Below are 24819 nucleotides of genomic sequence, written 5' to 3' on the forward strand. Positions count from 1 at the left end.
GTGATGTGTATGTCAGGCTTACATGGTATCTTGTCGAAGTGTTCTGCCACCAGCCGGTGACAGAGGGTGGGACTATGCAAGTACCCCATAGGCACTCTTGTGAAGGTTTACTTATGCCCACCCCAAGAAAATGAGAACTGCTCCTGGCTCTTTTCGGCCTATTGGTATTGTGAAAAATGCATTTGCCAAATCTAACGCAGCATACCAGGTTCCCTCAAACTTCTGTATGTTCTCAATCATGGTAACAGTATCTGGCACTGCAGGAATTAATGGGGCAGTGTGTTTATTTAACTCTCTATAGTCTACAGTCATTCTCCAGCTTCCATCCCCTTTTTTAAGAGGCCAAATGGATTGTTCCAAGAAGTAGAGACTGGCCTCAATACTCCTGCCTCTTCATATTCTTTAATGGTGTCTGAAATGTCCTTGTTCCCCCCGGGAATGTGGTATTGTTTCATTGACACATGTTTCGTGGCCAATGGCACGTGCACCAGAGGGATCTTCAATTTACCCACAATAACTGATGTACAAGTCAATGTATTTACTCCAAATAGATATGTTTTACCTCCTAACTCTAAAGTCAACCCTTCAAAAATGTCAAATCCAATAATGTGCTCAGGTATCGGGACAATCAATACTTCTTATTTCTGTTTTTTTCAAATTGCCTATCTTCACTTCCACTCCTGTCTGTACTGCGAGTGTCTCCTTTCCAGCCAGTCCAGTAATGATAAATTGTCTACCTTTAAATCTTGAAAGATTCCCATTATTCAATGAGGCCTTTCGCCCCAGTGTGAATCAAAGCTCAGACCTCTTGTGTGTTCCCAGGCTTCCAATATATTTTTACATCAACATGAGGTCAACTGTCAATTTTTATGTGAACTGACACTACCAGGACTTGGCCATAATCCTATTCAAATTTAGAATGAGTGTACCCAAACTCGGCCTCCAACATTACACTCATTGTTTGTCTCAACTCAGCATATGTTGGCTAGTACTGGGAAGGAATCCCCATAAACCTTTCTCCCTGCTCCTCCTCAGGATGTACAGAAGGTGAAGTGTCACCTCTCTACTTAGACACCACCTGTCTCTTGACTTGTTTATAGCGCTCTTTTCCAGCAAGCCCTCTCTTTTTGTATAGCTCCTACATCTCGCTGTTTCAATACCATCAATTTCTTCCTGTGGCGCACCATATTTCAATAGTACCAAAAACATGTCCTTTGTTGCCCCTCAGGCATCTCTGCTATTTGCGTCTCCTGCCTACTGTTCTCCTCTCACTGCGCCCCTCCCTCTCACAAGGCTTGTCTTCACCTTTGTCCTATTCACCCAGATCTGGCAGTTGCTGTATGGCATCCACCACTTCATCAGTGGGTTTGCCCGTCATACCTACTAGCAAAGTCATGATGACACTTTTATATGCGGGTGGAGCAGTTCTGATAACCATATTTCTGGTCAACGCTGACAGTGGCACTACTCCCATGTGTCCTTGCTCATCAACATGCATTGCTTCTTTCATAGCATGTTCCCTGATCTTTTGAATCACTTCCTTCAAAGTATACCATCTCTTCTCCTCAGAGGGCCAATCAGTGGTAATTGGGTACTTTATATTACATCCCTGAGCTGCCAGGTGCAATAATGACACCTGAGAGGCCTGCCCATTCGCATCTGGTGGCAGGCAAGCTTGCAGCACTTCCTGAATATCAGTGTCAGTCGATAAAGGTAAGAAGCGTGAAGAATCAGTTGAGTCCACTAATAATCCTCCCACTCCCCATCATACATCCTCAGTATCCAAGCCAATAAAGGCTTGCCAGACTTCTGCCTCAATCTAGTTATTATTTCACCCACTTCTTGCTGAGTGAAATCCTCAAGTGTGGTTAAATCCACTATACCGTCCCCAGAGTTGTGTGGATGAGGCCCCGCTCTTCTCCTGTTTTTCTGGATGCACAGTAACCCTCTTCCTATCTTGTTTCAGTGCAGATTCTGCCTTCACTTCTGGGTCAGAATCAGTGCTACTCGAATAGGAACCCCAAATATTCGCATCCCAAGAGTCTATATTCCAATTTGCATCAATAGCCGAAATGACAGCTGCCACCTTGCATTTGTCGATCTTCCCTCTGTGTTTTTTTATATTTGAATAAGTCCACCCTCACTGCTGTCGTCTCTATTTGTCGATATTTAGAGGCCTTGTCACTCCAAATTTTGAATTGCAACTGTTGCATCAAAGAAGCTTGTCTCTCAGTTGCCAATTCCCTTTCTAATTGCAACACGTCTGCTTCTAACTGTACATTCTTTTCATGCATCCTGCGCTAAGCATGGAGTAAAACCCATCCTCTTCTTCCCAAAGCAGTTGACACACTCAGTTTCAAAACTGGAATCTTTTGTAAAAAAGAAACCACGTCTGCAGGGCTTGCCTTGGCCAATAAATCATCCCATAGATCACACAAACGAGATCCGCATGCAAATTATTTTGGTAATGAATCATAAGGGGTAACATTCCATCCTGGAATAAATTCACTCGAGTCCCTGCCAGCAGAACAATCTTTATCACACTTTATAAATAAGGAATGCATATTGCCACAAAACCACCCAGTGTTCGAAGTACACCGTAAAAGTCTCTGTCGTCACTTTAAGCTAATGTAAGCACTTGCACACAGCACTGGTCCACACACAGCAAAGCTTTTCACTTGTAAAAAGAGAGAAAAAAATGAAAACAAACCACTTTGAACACATGTAAATGAAGGCTTGCATTCCACAGCACCAACAGAGATTGCGAACTGCCAGGGAATTAACAGCTCAAGGCAGCCGCATTGTGACGCAAATTTGTTTTGTTCTTCCAAGTCTGTGCTCAGATTTATATATATATAGATGGAGAACTTGCTCTTTGGCTCCTTGCGGAATGCAAAACAAACCTCATCTAAACAGAAAACTAGCTGTTGTTCTCATGCTTCAGCAAATGCAAACAGTGTTCAGAAATTAGCTTTTTACTTGGGTTTGGCGTCAAATGTTCACTTGTGCACCCAGATGCATTTCAATATATTCCAGATTTGAGTTAAAGATATTATGTTTTTTAAATGCATTTTTTAAATGCATTACAGTGTGTTTACTTATGACCTGGGTAAGGTGTGCACTTAAGGTTGGCTTAATAAATTAAAGCAACCTTCTTCGATGCATGAGTAAATATTTTCCTCTTTGGATTTCACATAAGTGTTTATCCATAAATGACAATATTAAGTTTGTAGACTTGTTAAAAGCAATTCTGCCAGAAAGTACTGTGTGTAAATAACCAATTCTTCCATAGTAAGCAGTAATTTCGTTCTTGTAGGCTGACATTATATGACACAAAACAGATTACTGAAAGGTAGATACTAACACTCCCTTTAAATAGTACAATGGAAGATTGCAGTCAATTTATGGATTAAACCATGATATTTGGAAGACCTAAAATATTACAGGAACTCTAGATTTCAAGAGTCTGAGCATTGAAGTCACCTCAAAAAATTAAAAGGGAGGCATTGATGACTCGTCTAACCCCCATAAAGGTGACTGCACACACAGAGCCTGATGACGAGTTGGCTGGTATCCACCGTTCCCGCTGCATTTAAGGGCAGATGCCCAACTCTTGATCAGGCCCACAGACTCCAAGGCAAATGCCTGCAGTAAAGTAGATGAGAAGAAATCTTCAAATGAGAAAAACCTGGGCTCAGGTATCGTCACTCCACCTCTGGTCAACCTAACAGAAGGCTATTTAAATATACAACGATTTAAGTATACAACGACCAAGTATAGCAAAGTGCCCCTGTTTCAAATAGCGCAGGCAATATAAGGAGACATTGCAAAGGCTGCTAGGGCTGAATCGGGCCTCTGCTAGTTCAATTCATGCCTGTAGCTACCACCACTGTTTCTGCTCCATCTAAACTACACAATTTTCCAGCGGCTGTGAGTAGCTTCCTATTGTTGCACCTCCCTCTTTACTCGGTTGTTTCTGGTGAAACTGAGGAGGTTCCAGGAGTCGTACACCATAGGTTACTGTAGCTGGTATTGCTGCACCTCCCTATGTAGTTGTCAAACTGGCAGGAGCTCAGACAGCAGAATTTGGGCTTTACCACCCAGCCACAGAAACATGATTACCTCTTCAGTTGTCCCCTTGGCCCTCTGTCTTCTTTATTACTGTGGTCACTTATCAATGTCTCTTCTATCACCCTGTAGTCTACTCATGGGGAGCTCACCAGCTGGCTGCATTTAGAGCAGCGCAGAGATTCCAACTCTTCTTTTTAAACTTGGACAAGTGATTTACAGTTCCTGACATAGTGTTGAATGACGTCAATAGAATCTTTGCTTCTCTCAGCTTCTAGCATAGACTTAGCATTCTTGGGGTAATTGTGAGTTGTGTATGGTGAAGGAGGACTGAAGGTCAAGCAGTTCAATATTCATTTCAGTGAGTAATGTGTACTAACTTCTGTGAGGGGTCAGAAATGTGAGGCGGACAACTTTGTGAATGTTTTTCATAAGATGCAATTTTATTAAATCAAATGGGTTTGATAAATGCCTCACTATACCTACACTAAAGAGAATTTCCCTGCCTATCAAAATAACTAAAGGAAACACTCTAACAAAAGGAAACTGTCCCTCACACTTATACATACAACAAACATACGAAGGGAATATATGGCAATGAAAATATAACAAGTCAGTTATATCCAACATATACTTAACTGTTTCTCCTTGTAACCTGGGTAATATTCCCTTCCCCCAGATTCAAAGCAGGAATTTGTATCAATTGTTAAAACTGTAGGAATGTTCCATTCTATAACACAGTTCTGGTGATAAGGTTCTTCTTGCTCCAAAAGTCTCTCATTTGGGACTTTCCGACAGTTCAAAAGAAATGACCTCTTTGTTTCTCCCCTTGTATCAGAGTGCAACACAACTTCTTCTCAAGAGACAACAACACTTCCAAAGTTGATCTTTAGCAATAGCATTGTTTTGTCAGGATGATTTCCCAAGATCATGTGGTGGTCTTAGCCACTTCTTCAGTCTTTAGCCACAATATAGTACTTCAAACACTTCTACCTGGTCCAGTACTACAAGGTCCCTAGCCCTGTTGTACTCTTCCCGCCAGGACTAAAAGCTTATAACATTATTAGAAGTACTTCTGTGGTAAAGTTCTCTTCAACAACTTAGTAAAGTCTTTTGACTGTCACCATCAGCAATTTAATTCTTGTGAAAGGATATGAAACACATTGATGTGTATGCGACATGAAATGCAGATTATGCTCCTCTCCTCCTGAATGCTCTTTCAGGAGGATAGCCTTTCTGCCACTCTTACTTTTCCAATCCTACATCAATCGACTGTTGAAAATGGCTTGTTGCCACCTTTGCTCTTCTTTGGCTAAGACATAGCTTGTTTGGGTCCTTATCAAATATTGCCTCTTCATCTATTAAGTAATACGGGTTACAAAAGTCTTGATTCTGAATTGCCCTCCCTTCTCTTTTGTCATAGGCAATTACTTCTATCTTTGTAATTACAATTGTAACCTTTCTGTCTATTCCCAAAGTTTTTATTCTGCCACTTGCATTGTTTTGTATCAGTTCGACATGTAAAATTGTTTGCAGTTTGCCACTTTCTCTTCTTCGCATTAATTTGGTATTCAACGTTTGCGCTAGTGGTCAGCAGGCGATTTGTGGTGCGTTCCAGGGTCACATACAGATAATGAACTCACTGACTGCCGCATGCACGTCCGCTCGCTCAGCTACCACTATGCTTCTTATGCTCTCTGCTACAAGGTAAGCTGCAGTCTTCTTCCTGCGACCCAAGCCAGATGGGAGAGGAGCGTTCTTCACTCCAAGTGTACTCCGGTGTTGGCCTGCCACTGGAGTCCAAGTTAGTTTCGGGAAAGCCTTTCGAATTCACTCTTCCCGCCGTGCATCCTCTGCATAGAGGGTCATCACTATTAAAGACCCACTCAAAACCGTCATCCGCTTCACAGCTAGCGGCAGTCAGTGTCTCTGCTTCTGTTCAACCTCTGCTGCCACTGCAACATGGAGTCTCAACAGGAAATTCTCCTTCTCCTAATGACCTTCACCTGAGGGGATCCTTTATACTCACCATATCCTCTCAGGTGTGGGTCATTAGACTGCACCTTGCACTCCAATGCCTCCAACTCCCTCCTCCTTGTCCCAGACTTGAAGTCCCCAATGTTCAAATTACCTTTCTCTTCTGCAATTTCTAATTTACAATATGCCATTAAGTTTGTAGGGTCTCGGGGAAAGTTAATAAAAGGTGGTTCCCATTCCTCCTGGCCAGATCTTCCTCCCCCACCCCCAATGTGATCTGCCTGCAAAACACCACCCCCAGTGTCAGGATCACGAAGCGTCTGCCTTTCCCTGGCTACATGGGAAGGGTTCCAGGGCAGGTTTTCTGGGGGAATCCGCTCTGATTCATCATACTTCCTTGTACACTGTACTGTGTGTATGTACTGGCAGGCTTGTTCTGTATTGCATGATGTCTGATTTGCAAACCTGCATACATTTTGAAATATTACTACTTTGGTTACAGATCATATGTGAATTGATTGATATGTCCAACACAAAAACTGGAGTCTTTAATGTGGCAATGAGTTATTGCTGTCATTCTTGGATCGCTCTTCCGACTGGTGATTTAAGTTACTCACAGAATCCCCAAAACTATATTGAGCTTATGACGGAGGCTTGCATTTTTGGACCTGTATTTAGGCGGGATCAAAGGTAAGGGTTAGAATTAATTGTTTTATTGTGTTTTCAATTTTCTATGTTTTCTTCTGTTAGATTCTGTGGTTACTGACTCAAGACATTTTTAATTAGTTAAGTTTTCTCCAACTGTTGTCTATCCTTGACACCATGCTGAGACTTATGTAGCATTATTCTTGAGCTTGAAAATTCCTGTACATCGTAGCTTTTACCTTTTGGGACATCACCTGCCACATGGTCAGTTTTCACCACTCTAGTGAAAATGTATTTTTTAACCAGCAAGCGAAGGTCTGAAACTTGTTCCAAATGGGTAAACCTTTGTGATGTTACTTTTGGCATTGCGTGTGTTGATGGTGACTTGGTTTTAATCGCTTCTCCCCATGATCCTGACTCTGCACCCCACACCCCTACACTCCCCATTGCTATTTTACAATGCAAACATAGGGACCTTGGAACATCTGTCCACTAGTTAGAGCATCCATTATGTTTTCTTCTTTGACAAACGTGTCCACACTGTGGCTTCTATGAGGATCTCTGGATTTAAGGGCCAGATCTCAAGTCACTGATCCCTATGCCCACATTGGATGAGATCATTACGGACAGTGGCATAGCAATTCAAATTGCATCTCTGTGTGTGAATGAATGTTGATGCCTGACCTAATTGTCAAAAATGTAGGCGTGTTGACTAAAGAGTCCCGCTAGTTCTGTACTCATTAAGTGCCTCTTTCTCAAGATAGCTTAGGAAGGGTGACTCCCATATCCAGTATGACTTGTATTCCTTCAATATCTCTCTCACAATGCATTATGATACATAACTTCTGTGCACAGCGTGTATTGCATTCCTTCCATATCATTTTTTGAAGCGGCTATAGGAATTCTGATTACTGTATCCAGCATGCATTTTCATCTTTCAGTATTGCTTGAAGCTCTTAGGGTAGTCAGACTCCTGTACCCATTATGCTTCACTGCTTCGAAATATATCTTTCTGAATGCACTCTCAGAACCTTTGCTAGGTTCCAGCCATTATGGCTTGTTCCATTCGGGATTAGCTCTCGGCTGCTTCTCCTCACTGTCTGGGTTTCACCCCTTCTTCTCATCCAGGTGTTTGATTTCTGACTATGAGTTATTGTTATTTTGCATTTATATAGCGCCTTATATACCATTGGTATGGTCTGAAGGCGCTGGTAGGTTGAACGCCCTTGGGAACCGAAGTTCGAGTCAGTAGAGAGATTAGAGAGAGTCCAATGGTGCGTGTGCGCACCCGGTATGTGTGCAGCTGGTGCGGAGTTCGTGTGCTAGCTGCTTCTTAGCGGTAGGTGTGGTGGTGGAGAGATCAGGAGTATGTGTTTGCTCTGACAGGAATTATCCCGACCGAGTGTGGTTGCGTTATGCCTGAGGAGAACGCCTAGCTGGGGGTGTGGGGCCAGCAGTGTTTACTTAGAGTGATGGGGGGTGAGCGGGAGATGTTGATATGAGAACAGTTATACCGAATGGTGTCATAGTATCCCTGTGTTCTATTTGAGTGGTGGTGTAAAGAAGAGAGTAAGCGTGGGGTGTGGTATGATATATGCTCATTCAAATGTTCCCTGCATTCCACACATCTGTCTGCTTGACATACTTACACTCTCAAGTGCGCCTTGCGTGTACTGGTCTATCACTCATTCTCCAGTGTGCCGCTGCGTGTGCTCTCATGGATTCTACATGCATGCGCTATGCACTCTTGTCCTCCCCGCGCATGCACCCCAGTCTACCACGCGCATGTACTCCCGTCTGCCTACGCACTCATCCGCACTGTATTATCGTCCGATTTATATACTCCTCTGTTCTGTACGCTCATCCGCTCTGTATCCTCATCCGGTCTACACACTCATCTGGTATACATATTCATCCTATCCACACACTCATCCGCTCAACATACTCCTCCGCTCTATGTGCTGTTCATCCGTTCAACATACTCATCCGTTCAATGTACTCATCCGCTCTACATACCCATCTGCTCCAAACACTCGTTCGTTCCATGTGGAAGTCCGCTCCACACACTCATCTGCTTCACACACCCATCTACATCACATACACTCATCTGCTCCATATACACTCATCCGTTCCACACCCTCGTCCGCTCCACATATATTCATCCGCTCCCCACACTCAGCCGCTCCCCCACATTCAGCCGCTCCCCCACATTCAGCCGCTCCCCCACATTCAGCCGCTCCCCCACATTCAGCCGCTCCCCATATTCAGCCGCTCCCCACCCTCGGCCGCTCCCCACCCTCGGCCGCTCCACATATATTCATCCGCTCCCCACACTCAGCCGCTCCCCCACACTCAGCCGCTCCCCCACACTCAGCCGCTCCCCCACACTCAGCCGCTCCCCCACACTCAGCCGCTCCCCCACACTCAGCCGCTCCCCACCCTCGTCCGCTCTCCGCACTCGTCCGCTCTCCGCACTCGTCCGCTCTCGTCCACTCGTCTGCACTCGTCCGCTCTCTGCACTCGTCCGCTCTCTGCACTCGTCCGCTCTCTGCACTCGTCCGCTCTCTGCACTCGTCTGCACTCGTCCGCTCTCTGCACTCGTCCGCTCTCCATATTCGTACGCACTCCACACTCGTACGCACTCCACACTTGTACTCACTGCACACTCGTCTAGTCCCCACACTCATCCAGTCTCCACATATGGCCTGGTTCTAGGTTAGACTGCTCTTTCTCCTAGTCTCTTTTAGTTTAATGGTTTGCTTCTGGTTTTTGGTTGCCATGTTAAATTCACTCTGGCGTCTTTGCTATCACCCAGCGGCTTGTGTCCCTCTGGTGCATGCTGCTCTCCCATTTTCCCTGCATTGCCCAGGACTTCAGTCCAGCAAGCGCTGTGACCTCATCCTGGTTGCTACATCTGAACAGTTCCATGCCAGACATCTGCATAGCCTTGTCCCACTGCGCCTTTACAGATCTTCTCAAGTCTCTTGCAGTTCAGCATTGCTTACTAACCAACACCATTAGGTGATTCTACTCTTGCAGCTTCCTTCATGCCAGCAAGTGAGTATTCTCCAGCAACAGATTTCGACCTCACATCGACTACTCTCTCACATCACAGGTTTTTCTTTCTGCTTGCTTCAGTCTGAATAAGCTGAATGGTGCTTTGAAAAACAGATTTTAAGCAAATATGTGCAAGGCAATTTCTCATGTAAATCAGGGGTACAGATGGCGTTTAGTTAATCGTAAGAAACAATGAGAAAGCTGAACTGTTGCTGATTGGCTGGACAGGATACTGGTCCTGATGCTGTGGCTCCCCCAGTGTTAAAGATAGACACAATGTTAAAGATAGAACCTAACTTTGGAAACACTAGAACGTCTTTCTCAAGGATATCCAATTACCAGGAAACCTTGATTGTAGGCATCTCCTTGTGTTTCTGACTGCTGCATGTCAACACAGTTGGGAAAATAACTTCTTGCTTTGCTTTTGTTGTGACTTTTCTTCCAGACTTTTGGTACATGCCTCATCTGTCCATTACGGTTTCTCTCAATTGCAGGTGCCTTCATCTCTTCCTGTAGTGTTGGCGCAGGAACTGGATAGCAAGACATCCTTGGGAGCAGCAGAGTCTTAAGGCTTTCAAGATGACCTGTGCATGCTAGGGATGCCTGGTTTCTCTTTCCTATGGTCAAGGGAAGTCCTCTGTCCTCAAATAGTGGGCAGAGATTTGTCAATAAATCGGGTCTAAGAGTGCAGGAGTTAGCAAAGCCTACACATACTCTTCCAGTTCCTTTTGTTACTCAGATGCATGGTCCTTTTGAGAAAGACGGCCCATTGGGTGCCAGCTACAGTTACCTTTATACTGCCCTTAGTGCATCATACCCCAATGCGTAAGTGGCATCTGCAGCTTGTCAAGAGCCACTACTTCATGGGTCTAATGAAGACCCATCAAATGTCTAACATTTTGAAGGGTCTTAATTGAGACATGCCGCAACCACCAGCGGCTATGCCCCTGGCACCCGCATCCCTGCAGTCTCGGCCACCCATGCCTCTCTCGCTGACTCCCTAGGCTCAAGGTCCCATGCCTCTGCCGTCAACTCCACCCAAGTTGTACCCAGCACCTTTGTGCCTGCAGCCTCCGCCACCCATGCCTCCCCCAGCGGACTCTCCAGGATCCAGCTCCCATGCTTTCGGCTTCAAAGTGGCATCTACTACTGCATTACATTTGTGGCCAGTAAACACAGACACCATCCTGGCCATGGAAAATCAGAAATTATGGCGTAAGAGCACTGTTTTCGCCCCGGACCAACCAATGGAGCCACAGGCAGATTTTAAAGCCAGTTTAGCTAGGGCTAGTCTTGTGGCACAAGACTTGATGCAATCTTCTCTCATTCATTTAGAAACTGCAGGTCATGGCATAAATGTGGAAATGGGCATGCAGAGGTCAACCTGGATACATCCGACACCAGATTTGCCTCAGAAGTCCACAATAGAATGCTAGATCTTCCTTTATAGACTCAGAGCGGTGTCCTTCACCAACAAATGGAGAGTTTAACACAAAGACCACTAGCTCTTAGGTGGCCAATGTGCTGGCAGTGTTGATTAAGCCAACTGGTAAAAATTTTGATCAGGTACAAAGCATACACCATACAAGGCTCAGATCTTTTGGATCTTTTCGCGGATATCCAGAGATGAGGACTAGGCAGATCGATAAGTCCCCCAACATGCATAGATGCAGTTTAGGGCCACATTTAATGGGTTTTATTTGCCCCCTCCTCCTTCCCAGCCTTTGAATTACATCTACCTTATCTTTATTTGATTCAGATAGAACAGGCTTCAGGCTCAATTGATGCCCTACCAGGAAAGATTTAAGGGCCATCGTGTGTGCAGTTAACCAGTTAACCATGTTTTAATAAATTATATTGATTCGTTTTTCCTGTCATGTTTTTAAAAGTTGCAATTTATATATAAACAAATAATTCATAAACCACAACGCATATGGGGAACAGCAGAGTAAATCGGCAAAATGGGTATAATCAATCATTGTGGATGTTTAAACTAGTTAAATTGCTGAGGCATAACACATAGAACTGTACATATCTAGCAAGTTCCTACATATTCAACCTAACTGTTAGAACGACTTCCATTAGCATGGCACTACTGAATAATTTTCCTCTGCATAAATTTAGGTTATAAATGGGTCCCATATGGATTTATATTTAGCTAGAGTGTCTGAGAGTAGAGACTCAATCTGTTCCACTGTGCAGCATCCCAAAATCTAGTCCACCATGTATGTAGCAGTGGAGCTTCTTTAGATTTCTAATTATCTGCAATTATCCAACGTGCGTCTACAAGCATTTGATTGGCCAATTTTGTGTCGTTCCCAGGGTAAATATTTCCTGTTCATCCAAGTCTTCCATAAGGATTACCAAAGGGTCTAAAAGCAAGTGGATTCAGACTACTTTACATATTATAGTGTCAACAGTAGCCTTAATTTTGGGGAAGTGACACCATATATGCGCCATGGATCCAATCACTCCACAATCTTATTAACAGTGTGGGGAGATGCTAGCATGTATCTTATGAAGTCTGTTTGGGTTAATATACGATCTGTATTTATTTTTATTTATTTATTTGCATTTTTAAAGCACGCAGCTGCCCTCGGGCATCGTGGCGCTGTTACAAGAAGGTTTACTTAGAAAGGTGAGTATCATGAAGGCAGTGGACATGGTTACAAACATGGTTGAAGATACAAGGTTACATGGGAACAGTGAACTTTGGTACAGTAATATAATTCAGACATTGTTTGCATTGCAGTAGAGTTATAAGAGGGATTCACTTAAATAAGGTGGTTTTCAGTGCTTTTCTGAAGGCAATGAGGGATGTTTCCGCTCTGTTTGGGCGGTAGGGAGTTCCAGGCTTTTGGCGCTAGGACTTCGAAGCTCGAGCCGCCAGCTTTAACTCTATTGAAGTTGGGGACTGAGAGTTGGTTCGCGTACAGGTCCCTTTTGGGTCTGATTGTCTGGACTGCTTGTATCCGATCAGTAAGGTAGCTAGGGGCAGATTGGGATATGCATCTGTGGGTAATGGTTAGAGTCTTGAACTGGATGCGCTCTTTGACTGGTATATTAATATATATATATGTTTTCCATAATGGTAGTACAGACTGAGAATTTCAACGCCCTTTTCAGTGGTATTTCCAAGAGGTGAGATTGTGCAACACAGTTCCTGCTCCCACCAAATGAGTAAACACGTTAAGCAGACCGGAGTAGGTCTTTGCTTCTTGCTGGGTGCTGTGGCTACAAACCTCACGTTGCAGCCTAAGCTGCGGGCGGAGTGCGGCTGAGTGTCTTTGTGAAGGGAAGACACGTTAAGCAGAGCAGAGTCTGTCTTTGCTTGTCGCTGGAAGCTGTGGCTAAACATCTCACGATGCAGGTGGAGCCGCCGCGGGTGGAGTGCGGCTGAGTGTGTGTCTGGGTGTGGGCATTCCCGCTCGCTCCCTTGCTACTTTTTTCTCCCAACCGGCGTGACATGCCGTGGATTATTATACCTTCCTACACAAGATGTCTGTCACTGGAAAGGACCCACTGACGGGACGAGGGAGTCTTATGTGCAGAGTCCCTGCAGAGTAATGAGTGGAGTCTGCATGTCGGTAAGGTCTGATATATTTGAGTAGACGCCCCTCTCTTTGTTCACCACACTACAGGTGGGACAGCTTCCTTTCAGGCCGACTACCACTTTCCAATTTCAATATGCAGTTCACTAATCGTGGACGTTTGTTAACGCTGAGAGCTTAAACTCCCTTAGGACTCATTTTAATACATTTTTTATTAAAACTTACTGTTGGATTGCAAATGGTCATGGGTCTAAGGACACCTTGAAAGAGTAGAAACGTGGTTAAATTATTGAAACCTACTGGCTACTGCTGAGCCTTTGCTGTGCACATTAGTCCTGTTGTCAACTAACCCACCAGCACCCATTTAGTTAGACTTATGAAGCCCAAAACGGACTGGAGGCAAGGTCTACGAAGTGACCTACTGATGAGGGAAGAGAGGACCCAGCCCACCGGTCACAAGGAAAGTGCCCAGAGATGCACCAAAGCCAAAAAAGGGGAAGAGGGACAAAGGGCCAAGTGGGATTGGCTTTGTTACAAGCCAATCTAGAATTTCTGGATTTTTCTCAGGAGTGGGTAATACATCTACCTAGACGCATTGAGTACCATTGGACTCCTCTATTCCTCTGACAGAGTATCGATAGCCTTCCCCCTGAACCCAACACCTCGATAACCACTACACTAGGCATAGGGGGTACGGAGGGTGAATCACAGGCACTGATGTCAAGTTCGATGCAGTCCCTGAACAACAACAGGTTGGAGCTTAATCTCTGCAAATCCCTCCATGGGAATATTTACAGTAATGTCCACCTGGACGGGTGTTAGGCAGAAACCTGTGCAGTTCCCTTAGGGGCCACTGCAAAAGATTTAAGACTACAGGTGATTGGCAGTAAACCCACTTGGTAGCAGTCTGTACCACACAGATTCACTTGGTAGCTGTGGCTGAGCAGTCAGACTTCCCTCAAGAAGAGTTAAGCAGTATATATAGTATACACAATAGGTACAGAGATACAGTAGCACAAGCAAACACTGACCAGAGCTTTGGTGTAAAAGTATATAATTATTTATTAAAGACACACTTGTAAATTACACTAGCACAAAGAGGTAAGTAAATTCAGCACACAGTCACTATTATATATATACAACCCTAATTACTTATTAGACAAGTCTTAATGAGAAACACCACTTTATTTTCAGACAGAGGTGAGCTCTTAACATAAGATGGCACTCTAATAAGTTATTAAAAAGGGAGGGAAAAAGGCAGAGTTATGGAAGCACACAAATTTCAATACTTTTCAAAGAACCACAGTAAGGCAGGATAGGCAAAGTTCTACTGGAGAGCAAGGAAGTCAATTGCAAGGCCCACTTGTGGAGAGAGCAAGCAGAAAAGGTCCAGGTTCACACAGTGGGGTTATGCCCAAAGAGTCTTGTAGATAGTTTGCACACAAAGAATGAAATTAAAGTCAGGAAAAGTTAGCTAGGTTGTCCCAGGCCAGCCCAGGTTAGAAAGTCGAGGCTTTACTGTCACCCCGAACGATCTGTCGCAAGGGAAGCCAGGCGGGACACAGTACCTGAAATGGGAAGGACGCTCCAGCAGGGGCAGTTGTTCCTGGCAGCGGGTGCAAGTCAGTGTTCCGTACAGAGGAAGAGGAGGTCTCGACGTGGAGGAAAGATGAAGGTCGTTGCACTGCCAGGGATGAAAGCCGCAGAGTTCTTCGGTTAAAAGGTACTACCCTTCTATTCGCGGTAGTGGTAAACAGTGGTATTCCGGTTGCCGGGGTGCTTGGCACAGGCAAGGCGGCCACAAGGTGCTCCAGGAAGGCGAAAAGAAGACAAAACTGGTTATCCCCACCAGTCAAAGGAAGAAGACTCTCCGGACTGGAGATCTCCTCTGTCGTCGGGAAAAGTGGTGAGACGTTTCAGCAGGGCTCCACCGGTGGCGGCGTCGTTGCAGGTCTGCTCAGCTTCTCCCTCCTCGGATTCTTAGGTCCTGTGGCGACTTCTGAAGTTCCAGTCCCCAAAGCCCTGCTTTTATGCAGCAAACCCCCATTCATTCAGCCTAGCTGTCAATCAAACATGCTAAGTGGTAAGCCCGCCAGCTCACCACTTGGGCCAATCACACAAGAGTGCGACTTGAGTTGCCAAGGCAACTCAGTCCAGGGTGCCTAAACCCCCTCCCACACCCCCTGTGGTACCCAGAGTGGCACCACTTTTGGAGGCTTCTGTGGTGAAGCCCGCCAAAAAGTGGAACAAAGGGCTCGACTTGGGTTGGAGTCACAGAAGAGAAAACAAACGCCATTTTAGAATAGAGTTCTGGCAAAAAATACCAACCGGTGAATTAATATTAAATAAATAAACCGGCGGTATGTTCGAGGCTATAGGAATTAAATAATTAAAGTTGGTAGCCTCGAACAATGGGAAAATCCCATAGAGATATATTCGCGGTCGAATATAAAAAGTAGTATCCACTACCACCATCCAAAACTCGATCAGGGTGGACGGAGACGTGCCCCCTCGAACAATAGACCCCGGGGCAATCGAATTGCCCCAACCAGTACGTCCACAATATGATGGTTTGTACTGGTTTCTGTTCATAATTTGGGACTAGTAAAGCCAATGGTGACTTTACATGCCCTGGGAGACAGTAGTCAGTCCCAGGGTATGGAGCCTATGTTTGGGGGTCGCTACGACACCCCTGGGTTACGGCATGGCGGGTGCTGTGTAACCCACATCAACAAAACACATGAAACCCTATGGAGTAAAAGACCCCATAGCCCATAAAACACATGGCAAGACAAAGGAACACCTCAAATCATGTCTAAGAGTGGGAGTAAAAGAGTCTCACTCTTAGCAGGAGAAAAAAATAAACCCCAAAAATCCAGCAAAGCTGCTGGGGGACTCACTAGGTTTGAGAAATTAGCCTTTACAGAGAATTCTCCCTAATACTGGGGAAGATAATGTGACTAATTTGACATGACCCAATTTCGTTGCCCTTGCATTAGAATTGGAGTAAGCATTCCAAGATGGCTGCTGCCCCGTGAAAGTGCATACCACTGAGCTCCATCTGGCGGAAAAGTATAAGGAGACATTAGCAAGCCTTAATCAACCAAAAAAGCACCCTCCCGCTGGACAGGAGCTGAAATCAAGCTAAAAGGACGACTCTGCCGCCATAGCAGACCAGAGTAAGCACCAGCACGGCAAGAAGCAAGCTACACACTCCCGCCATTGGCCCCGGAGAGAGCAGCTGGGTCATATAAGCGCCTTGGACATCAGACTGCTCCCTGAATTCCCCCGCAACCTCTTTGGAACGGCAGGAGGAGACAGTGACCCGCAGTGGTCCAGTACGCGCGATAAGAACGGGACGAACAGCAGAGGACGGTCTGCCTATAGTGGAGGCGTTGGAAGAGCTGCACGCTGTAGCCCACAACCCGGCGACGAAGACCACGGTGCAGAGGCAATCCCGTGCCCCATATTAAAATACAGTAAGTCGGAGGGAGACCCCGGGCCAACCTAACGGAGCAGATCTGGCAAAGAGTACGCCAGCGTGCGCTGACGGCAAGATCACCAGAGCCATAAGTGCAGACCGGCACTGAACGCAGGGAAAGGAGCAGGCAATGCTATGCCGCGACTCCCGGCGCCCTTACAGCACAGAGGCCTTAATAAAGCTGCCCCACACCAAAGCTTCCCAATGTGCCCAACTCCAGACAAATGAGTCGACAGCAAAATTGGGAGCACACAAAAACGCAGGGCAGTGGGTAAAAACACATGGGTCCCAGTGATGGCAAAGACCCACAGCCGAAAGGGTCCAGGGGACAACAGCCCACACCAGCCCCACATTGCCCCCTTTCCGGACAGAGCAAACTTCCGGGCTGGAGAAGAGTGGAGAGAGGCAAACTCATTGAAACAATGCAACGGAGAGGAGCATGATTCAGGGACCTCCCTTCCCATACACCGAATACCCGTAAGAGGTGACCGGGAAAGACGCCGGGAGTAGCCCGGCTTGTAGGTCATGCATCACCAACATCAAACTGCTGCCGGAGTGCCTGGGAAGGGCCCTAAACGTTTGGAAAACAATTCCTCCTGGGTTAAATCGCAGGAGGTGCCTGCACCGTCCTTGACAGACATAAAAAAGAAATCACGGTGGAGACACCTCCACGGTTGAAACACCAGTGGATTCCCACAGACACAAACCCTCTGCAGGCATTCCACAAGGACGATATGCAAGTTTGTGGTTGCAAAGGGGAGTGAAGAAAAATAAAGTGAAATTATTAGCAAACACGACTTGAAGCGCTACAACCTTCCCCCCTGAGAGAACCCACCCCACTGCAGCCTCTGGAGGTGAAGTGAAAGGAGGGACATGGGACTTAGACCTACTCGCAGAAAGACGGCAGCCAGTGGGCTAGTATATTTGGAAGCGGGAAACTGGAGCCAAAGAGTGCAAAACCAGAATAACCACAAGAGTACCGAAAAATACATAATCAACCGACAGACAACGTAACAAAAGGGGGAGGAAGCAAAGAACAGGGCTAACACAACAAAGGAGTACCCAGCTGAGAGCAAGGTGGAACAGTTGGGCCGGTAACCCCACAGCACCGACGGCCGACCCTCCCACAAGATAACCAACGGGCGACAACACCCACGGGCCCTGGTCAGAGAGCCCCTGATGCTAGGGGCAAGGTCAAAAAGTGCCCCAACTAGAGCCAAACGTACTTTCAAAAAGCCAGGAAGGGCAACTAGAAAGGTGGTGAAGACAGAAACAATGATTTGCAGGCCCTGTTTAGACATCCTGTCTTTAACAGGGAATCTGTATACCCCTTGGGAAAAGTTCTTCAGCATGACTATAGGGCTGGGAGTACAATTGGACATAGTACTGCTCTTAATTTGCTTATTGAGTTTCCCTGCCCTGGTTTTCAAGCTGTACAGTGGGCAAGGATACCCCGGAATAAGGCCGGACAGGAAGGAAATCAGATAAAGCCACATTGACTATTGAAGATTGCAAGTTGGATCACCAGAGGGTTTAAACACCTCTTGGCAGGCAAGGGGTCAGGCTTTCACTTGGCTGACTAGGATATATTTATGTTGCAGGAAACCTGGTTGGGTTGCGCACTGGTTGTGGACGATTTCCAGGTACACCAAGTGTTAGCCAGTAAAGGGCTAAGGGGGACACCCTTTGGGGGGCTAGTGATTGGAGTCAGCCATAAAATAAAGTACTGTAGGAAGTTGCTAATGTTCGCAGGGGACAATGTGTTGGCAGTAGAGTTGGGGATTGATTTCCCCAGAAATGAGTGGAAGATGCTGCTTTTCAATATATATACCCGCCAGGCCCCGGGTATCATGGGTAAATTGTTTGGCCAGATTGAAGAGGTCTTTGCTACCAACTGTGGCCCTAGTATTGACTACCCAGTACTCTTGGCTGGTGAATTCAATACTAAATGTGTGGATGAATTTCCTTGTGCTCGCAGTGAAAATGAGGCCCAGCAATGTATCGTGCGACAAGACAAGGTAGCGAAAAGGGCAGGAGGTGGATTAAGTTTATTTGATCCTGGAATTTGGTCTTGTTAAATGGAAAGACTATGGGTGATAATCGCTGGCATGTATACATGGACTGGGAACAAGAGCCAGTCGACACTAGATTACTATTTTGGGAATAATCAGTGTCTTGTGGCGGTAGAGAAACTGGAGGTAATACCCAATGACAGTAGCGACCATCACATACTAGCGTTAAGCCTTAGTCTACGCTCCCCTCATACCAAAAGCCAGGAGGGGCAGGGATGTCCTGTAACTACGGAGGTAACCATATTTGTTGGGCCCCTAGACAAATAAGGGTCGGTAAGTATATTGCAGACCTGTCAAGAGAGACCTTTGAGCATTTGACTCAGTTAGGCCCTAATGATATGGAGGCATGGATTAGGCAGGCAGGGCTGAGGCAGAGAAAACATGTAGCTGCCCCAGAGTCTTCTTTCCCATTTGTGATAAGCCAATCAATACATTTGACAGACCCACAAGGGATGCAAAACGCTTCAAGCAGCATACATTTAGGAGGTTATATCATACAGAGACCTCTGAAATTGCGAGGCCAGTCAAGGTGGCCTGGATTCCAAGGGATTATAAAGGGTGGCTCAGGGGCTGAAAACATTCCCTGCAGAATGCACGTTGGCAAAATATGATTGCCACTCTACGGGGGGGGGGTAACAAGAAAATATGGGCAGAATTAACAAAGGAAAGAGCCGACTCTAGTATTAGGGTGATACGCCCGATACAAGAGCATGGGTGGATAGAATGCCTAAATGAAAGAGGAGGCCTGGCAGTAGATGCTTCACCCACCTTGTTATCTGCTAAAGGGCTGGCACATGGATATTGGAATAAAAGATATTGAGAAAGCAATAATGAGACTTAAGGATTCCAGAGCCCCAGGGTCTAATGTACTTAAGATGCTGTTCGATAAAGTGTTTTAGTGAGCAGACTATTCCTACCTTGTGGCAGCATTCGGTATTGGTGCCTGTGTATAAGAAAGGAGACTGGGCACTACCCGACAGTTATAGATTACTTTCCCTCCAGTATGTCGAGGGAAAATGTTTCTCCATGTTTTCTCTTGAGGCACTGCAAAACTGGGCGGTAATGTTAGGCAGAATCCCGTGCAGTGCCCTTAGGGACCACTACACACAATTAAGACCACAGGTGGCAATCCAAGTTTTACCTTTGGTACAAGCCTGTACTACTATGTCAGAGTGGTAGCAGTGGCGGAGCAGCCAGGCTTATCTCAAGAGTATATGAGCAGTAGCAGAGATTACACAAAGGGACCACAATTACTATGACTCAAGCAAACACTGACTGAAGGTTTCAGGTAAAAAATATAAGTACATTTATTTTTAAACCATTAGTTATAAACACAACACTTCTATTAAACTCAAATAAAAACCACACGTTATACTACAACTAACCAATTCACTTTGTACAGTAAGTCTCAAGGTAAGTACCCTGTGTTGAATGAACCGGTGTTACAAGCAAAACACATTACTGCGAATACGATTGCGATCACTTTTTGACAGTTCGGTCTACTAAATAAATGCGTATCCGTGACATGAAATGCTACCGGGGCAGAAACACACTTAGCACCTGAGATACCCAGAGGGAGTTGGAGGCAAAAATCACAGGCAATATTTTGATAAGGCAGGCAGAATCAAGAAACACTCAGAGACAGGAGTTCAAAAGTCAAAGGGCCGGAGCCAGGGTTGAAAGACACTGAGGCCTGTTGCCGAAGATCGCACAGTCAGACAGTTCACGATTCAACGTAGCCAAAAGTACTTCGATATTGTCAATGTTCGGAAGCAAAAGTTATAAGAAGGAGGGAAGACCAGGGAAAGCCTTGGAAATGAAGAAAAGGGATTCACCCAGTTTCCTCAAGTAGAACACAGTAGGGGGCGTGGCTTGATGGCCGCGTAGCAGGACAGGCTCTGGAGGAGCTCCCGTGATCCTACATTGATCCGTGAAGAAATAGGAGGTCTGCAGGAATACTAGCCTGCAGGCAGCACACCCACGGACTGCTGAATGGAAGGAGCGCACTCTGGGCTTGGAATAATTACAAGAAGTGGTGGCACAGACGAGATTCGGCATCTCGTGAAGGACCCGGCGTCCGCATCGCGAGTGCGGAAAAAATGGCCGACTACGAACAAAGGATCATAAACTGACCAGGGTGCCGTGAACGAAGGAACTGCAGCGGCGGCTGGCCCACGTCTACTGAGACGCTGCACTGCTATGGAGCGAACCTGAGGAGGACAGTACGAGGCCTGCTGGAGGGGAACACACCGAGGGGCCGACTGAGCCCAGCCGCGGCACAGACAACTGGCCCATGTGACCTGGACACGGGCACTGAGGAGCGCTGGGGAAACAAGATGCTGCAGCGCTGTCGGCACCGATGGAAGTTGGCATCGTAGGAACTTGGAGACTGCGGCGGGGAGGGCCCCTGACGAGCCGATAGCCCGACACCACGGGCGCCCAGGAAGGGGCTCGACACAACGAGCCGACCCCCGCGGTGGCCCGGAGCACCAGGGGGCCGAGACCAGACTCGACTGAGAGCGGGCGGAGAGGCCCCTGCGGGATCTGGAGATGCGGCGGATCGCTGGCCTCAGCCGCATGCAGCGGCATCTGCGGAGCGGGACAACCTGCCCAAACCCGGGCAGCAGGACGCGGGGCCCCCCAGTGTGGTTTGCAGCCTCTGCCCGGGAGCGAATGGACACACAGAGAGCAGTGCGGTGTCCCCAAGCCACTGGGAGCACTAAGCGTCTGGGAGCTGGCGCAGGTGGCCGGTGAGTTCGTGCCCCAACATTAGCATCTTCGTCTCGCGCTCCGAGCGCGTGGTTGTGTTTTTCTCCCTCCCCCTTCCCCTTGCAGCCTCTTCCTGGTGCCCTCCTCCAGCCCGCCTCCCTGCCCGCCACCCCCCCCCCTCTGATTGGCTGCAGTCGGTGTCCCTCTGGACTACCCGACGGCTGCTCTCCCCGCTCGCCTCTTTTCGCATTCCTGGGGTTGAGAGCAGCTCGCCGGGCAGCCCAGCTGCAGGATTGGAATCCTGCCGGTCCATCAGGGCCACAAGTAAGAATCCGCCGGATTGTGTGCTTTTTTTTAATCTTTGTCTCGCGCTCCAAGCGCGTGGTTGTGTTTTTCTCCCTCCCCCCTCACCTTGCAGCCTCTTCCTGGTGCCCTCCTCCAGCCCGCCACCCTGCCCGCCCCCCCCCCCTTATCTACTGACCCTCCTGGGCAGCCCCCACGGCAAAGGGCCCCTCAGCAAAGGGCGGCTCCTACAGCTGCGGCTCCCACTGTGTCTGCAGGTGTCCGCAGGGGACGCAAGGCGCAAGTTCAATTTGCTATCTCCACTTCTCCCGGCCCACCCCACCTACACCTGGTCACTGCATTCGCATGGTGTCTTCACCTCACTGTGTTCCACAGTTGTGGTAAACTAGGGTTTTTTCCTCCCCTCGCAGGATTCTCAAACTTAGGTGGCCTCTCCACTGTGTACCTAATACGCATTTACTGTTGTTGTTCTGAAATGTGGTAAACTTGTGCTTGCCGCTCACTTCCTGTCTGCGTGCTCTCGTATCGTCTGTCTTCCCCCCCACTCCCTCCTACTCCATGGTGCTCTCTATCTCGATTATCTTCTCTAACTGCTTCTCTATTGACTATCCTGCTCTCCTCACTAAATCTGGTAGGAAAAAGTTTAAAAAGGACATCTTGGTCTCCAACCCAGGCCACCCTATCGCTGACACCTACACTAGTGCCTGCTCTAAGGAAACTCTCACTGACATCCTCTTTTTCGAGCCTTCGCCTGACCTATGGACCCTTCATAAAGTCTCTGTGCTCTCTCCTTTTTCCTCTTCTCCCATTAATGGTGGCACCCGCTGGGATGTCCTCTTGGCCCCCTTCCGCTCCTCTAAGGCCATCATTAATGTCTACGCTAATGGGACCGTTTTGGTCCAAGGCCCTCAGGCCAACCTTCACCTCTTTGATAGACGCTTCCCACGCCTCATCAACTTCCTTTCCTCTCCTGCTGTCCCCCCTCCTCTGTCCTCGGCTACCTTGCCTCTACCCTCCCTCCCTGCGCCCTCTCATGCTCCTTCTTCACCTCCTTCTTCTACACCTCCGCAGGGCGTACCTCTGATCTGTACCCCTCCCCGGAAGTCCTTCAAGGATGGCAACCTTCTCCACATTGCCACTCTTAACTCTCGCTCTGCCATCAAGTATTCCTCTGATATCTGTCGCCTTCTTGAGGAACTGGACCTTGACGTCCTCGGTCTCACTGAGACATGGTTCACAGCCAGCTCTGTCACCAGCTTTGACACACTCCTACCTGACGGTTACAAGATCCTCTCCGTGCCCAGGCCCAACCGTGCAGGGGGGGTGTTGCCCTTATCTTCCTTGAGTGGATTCCTGCCACTGTCACTCCTACGCAGACCTACTCCTCTTTTGAATGCCTTGTCTGCCGACTCTCTCTCTCTCCTAGCCATTCCCTTACCGTGGCTACTATCTATGGCCACATGGTCAAATTTCCTCCTTCCTCTCTGAGTGGGCTGACCTCTCCTCCTCACTCCTGTCCTCAACCACTCAACTCCTCTTTCTTGGTGACTTCAACATCCACCTGGATGCCTCCTGTCCCCCCACTGGACTCTTTCGTGACCTCTGCGACTCTCTCTCACTCTCTATTCTCCCGTCTGGGCCTGCTCATTCTGCAGGGCACACTCTTGATGCTCTGATCTCTTCTGACCTTCCCCTCTCCGTCCCTCTCTCCACTCCTCTCTCCTGGAGTGATCACTTTCTCCTATCCTCCCACCTCACCCTCCCTACCCCTGAGGCAAAGCCACCCTTATCATTGCCACCCACCTTCTCGGTCATCCGACCCATGAAGCGCGTGTCAGTTGAGGCTTTCGCTGCCACCTTCTCGCCCCCCCCTCCCCCTTCGGCTGACTCCCACCCTGACACAGCCCTCTCCATGCTCCACCCTGTTATATCTGATACTCTTGATATCCTTGCCCCTGTCATGAGAATCCGCCTGAAGCCCAAAGCCAAATGTAACTCCTGGTATGACTCGGATCTCGTCACCCTAAAACGCAAGTGCAGGGTGGCAGAGAGGAAATGGCGTGCTTCATGTTCATCCTCTGACAAACTGGCCTGCCGCCTGCTCCAAAGGCAATACCGTCTCTCCGTTCTCACCAAGAAGAGAGCCCTTATCCAAGCCCGCATCTCTGCGGCATCTAACAACTCGGCTGAACTCTTTAAAATCTGCAAGGAGCTTGCCAACCCTGCTGCAGTCTCTACCTCTCCTGTCCCCTCCCAGGCCCTCTGCACTGCACTGGCCTCTCACTTCATCTCTAAAACTCAGGACATCCTGTCCTCACTCTCCTCCTATCACCTCCCTCCCTGTCTTCCCGGCTCTTCCTCTGGCCCTTCTGCAGCCACCCCTCCTCCCTCCTTCTCTGCCTTTCCCCTTTTTTCTGCTGACAAGGTTTCCAGACAAGTCCGATCTATGAAAGTCTCGTCTAAACAGGTTCACCACTGTTCCTCCAAAACTATCAAGCACCACATCGACTCCCTGGCTCCTGCCCTGGCTGATTTTGCAACCACTCCTTCCCCTCTGGAGTCTTCCCATACCCCCTCAAGCACTCCCTTGTGCACCCTCTTCTTAAACCCTCCTCCGACCCCTCCTGCCCAGCTAACTATCGCCCAATCTCCATCACTCCCTTCCTGGGCAATCTCCTGGAGAAACTGGCCATCTCCCAGCTTAACCTCCATGCTGAAACTGTTGGTAGTCTTCATGACCATCAATCTGGCTTCAGAGCGGCCAGAAGCACGGAAACTGCTCTCCTGAACATCCGTGAGGACCTGCTCTTGAACCTAGACTCCAACACTCCGTGTGTTCTCATTCTGCTCGATCTCTCTTCTGCCTTTGACACTGTCAACCATGCCATCCTGCTCAACCGTCTCCGTGATAACCTGGGTATCACCGGTCAGGCTCTGGCGTGGCTGACCTCTTTCC

General features: G+C 47.6%; 1 protein-coding gene across 6 annotated transcripts in view; it reads left to right on the forward strand.

Annotated features, from left to right (window-relative positions):
• Positions 1-24819, forward strand: part of TARBP1 (TAR (HIV-1) RNA binding protein 1) — a 2688190-nt gene that overhangs the window by 1693332 nt on the left and 970039 nt on the right. For all 6 annotated transcript variants that reach the window (XM_069607367.1, XM_069607363.1, XM_069607366.1 and 3 more), the window contains exon 18: positions 6548-6735. In XM_069607367.1, coding sequence (XP_069463468.1) covers positions 6548-6735 — 188 coding nt within the window. The remainder of the gene's footprint in view (positions 1-6547; positions 6736-24819) is intronic.

Source organism: Ambystoma mexicanum, chromosome 4q (genome assembly GCF_040938575.1).
Source record: "Ambystoma mexicanum isolate Mex_15411 chromosome 4q, UKY_AmexF1_1, whole genome shotgun sequence".
Classification (NCBI taxonomy): Eukaryota; Metazoa; Chordata; class Amphibia; order Caudata; family Ambystomatidae; genus Ambystoma; species Ambystoma mexicanum.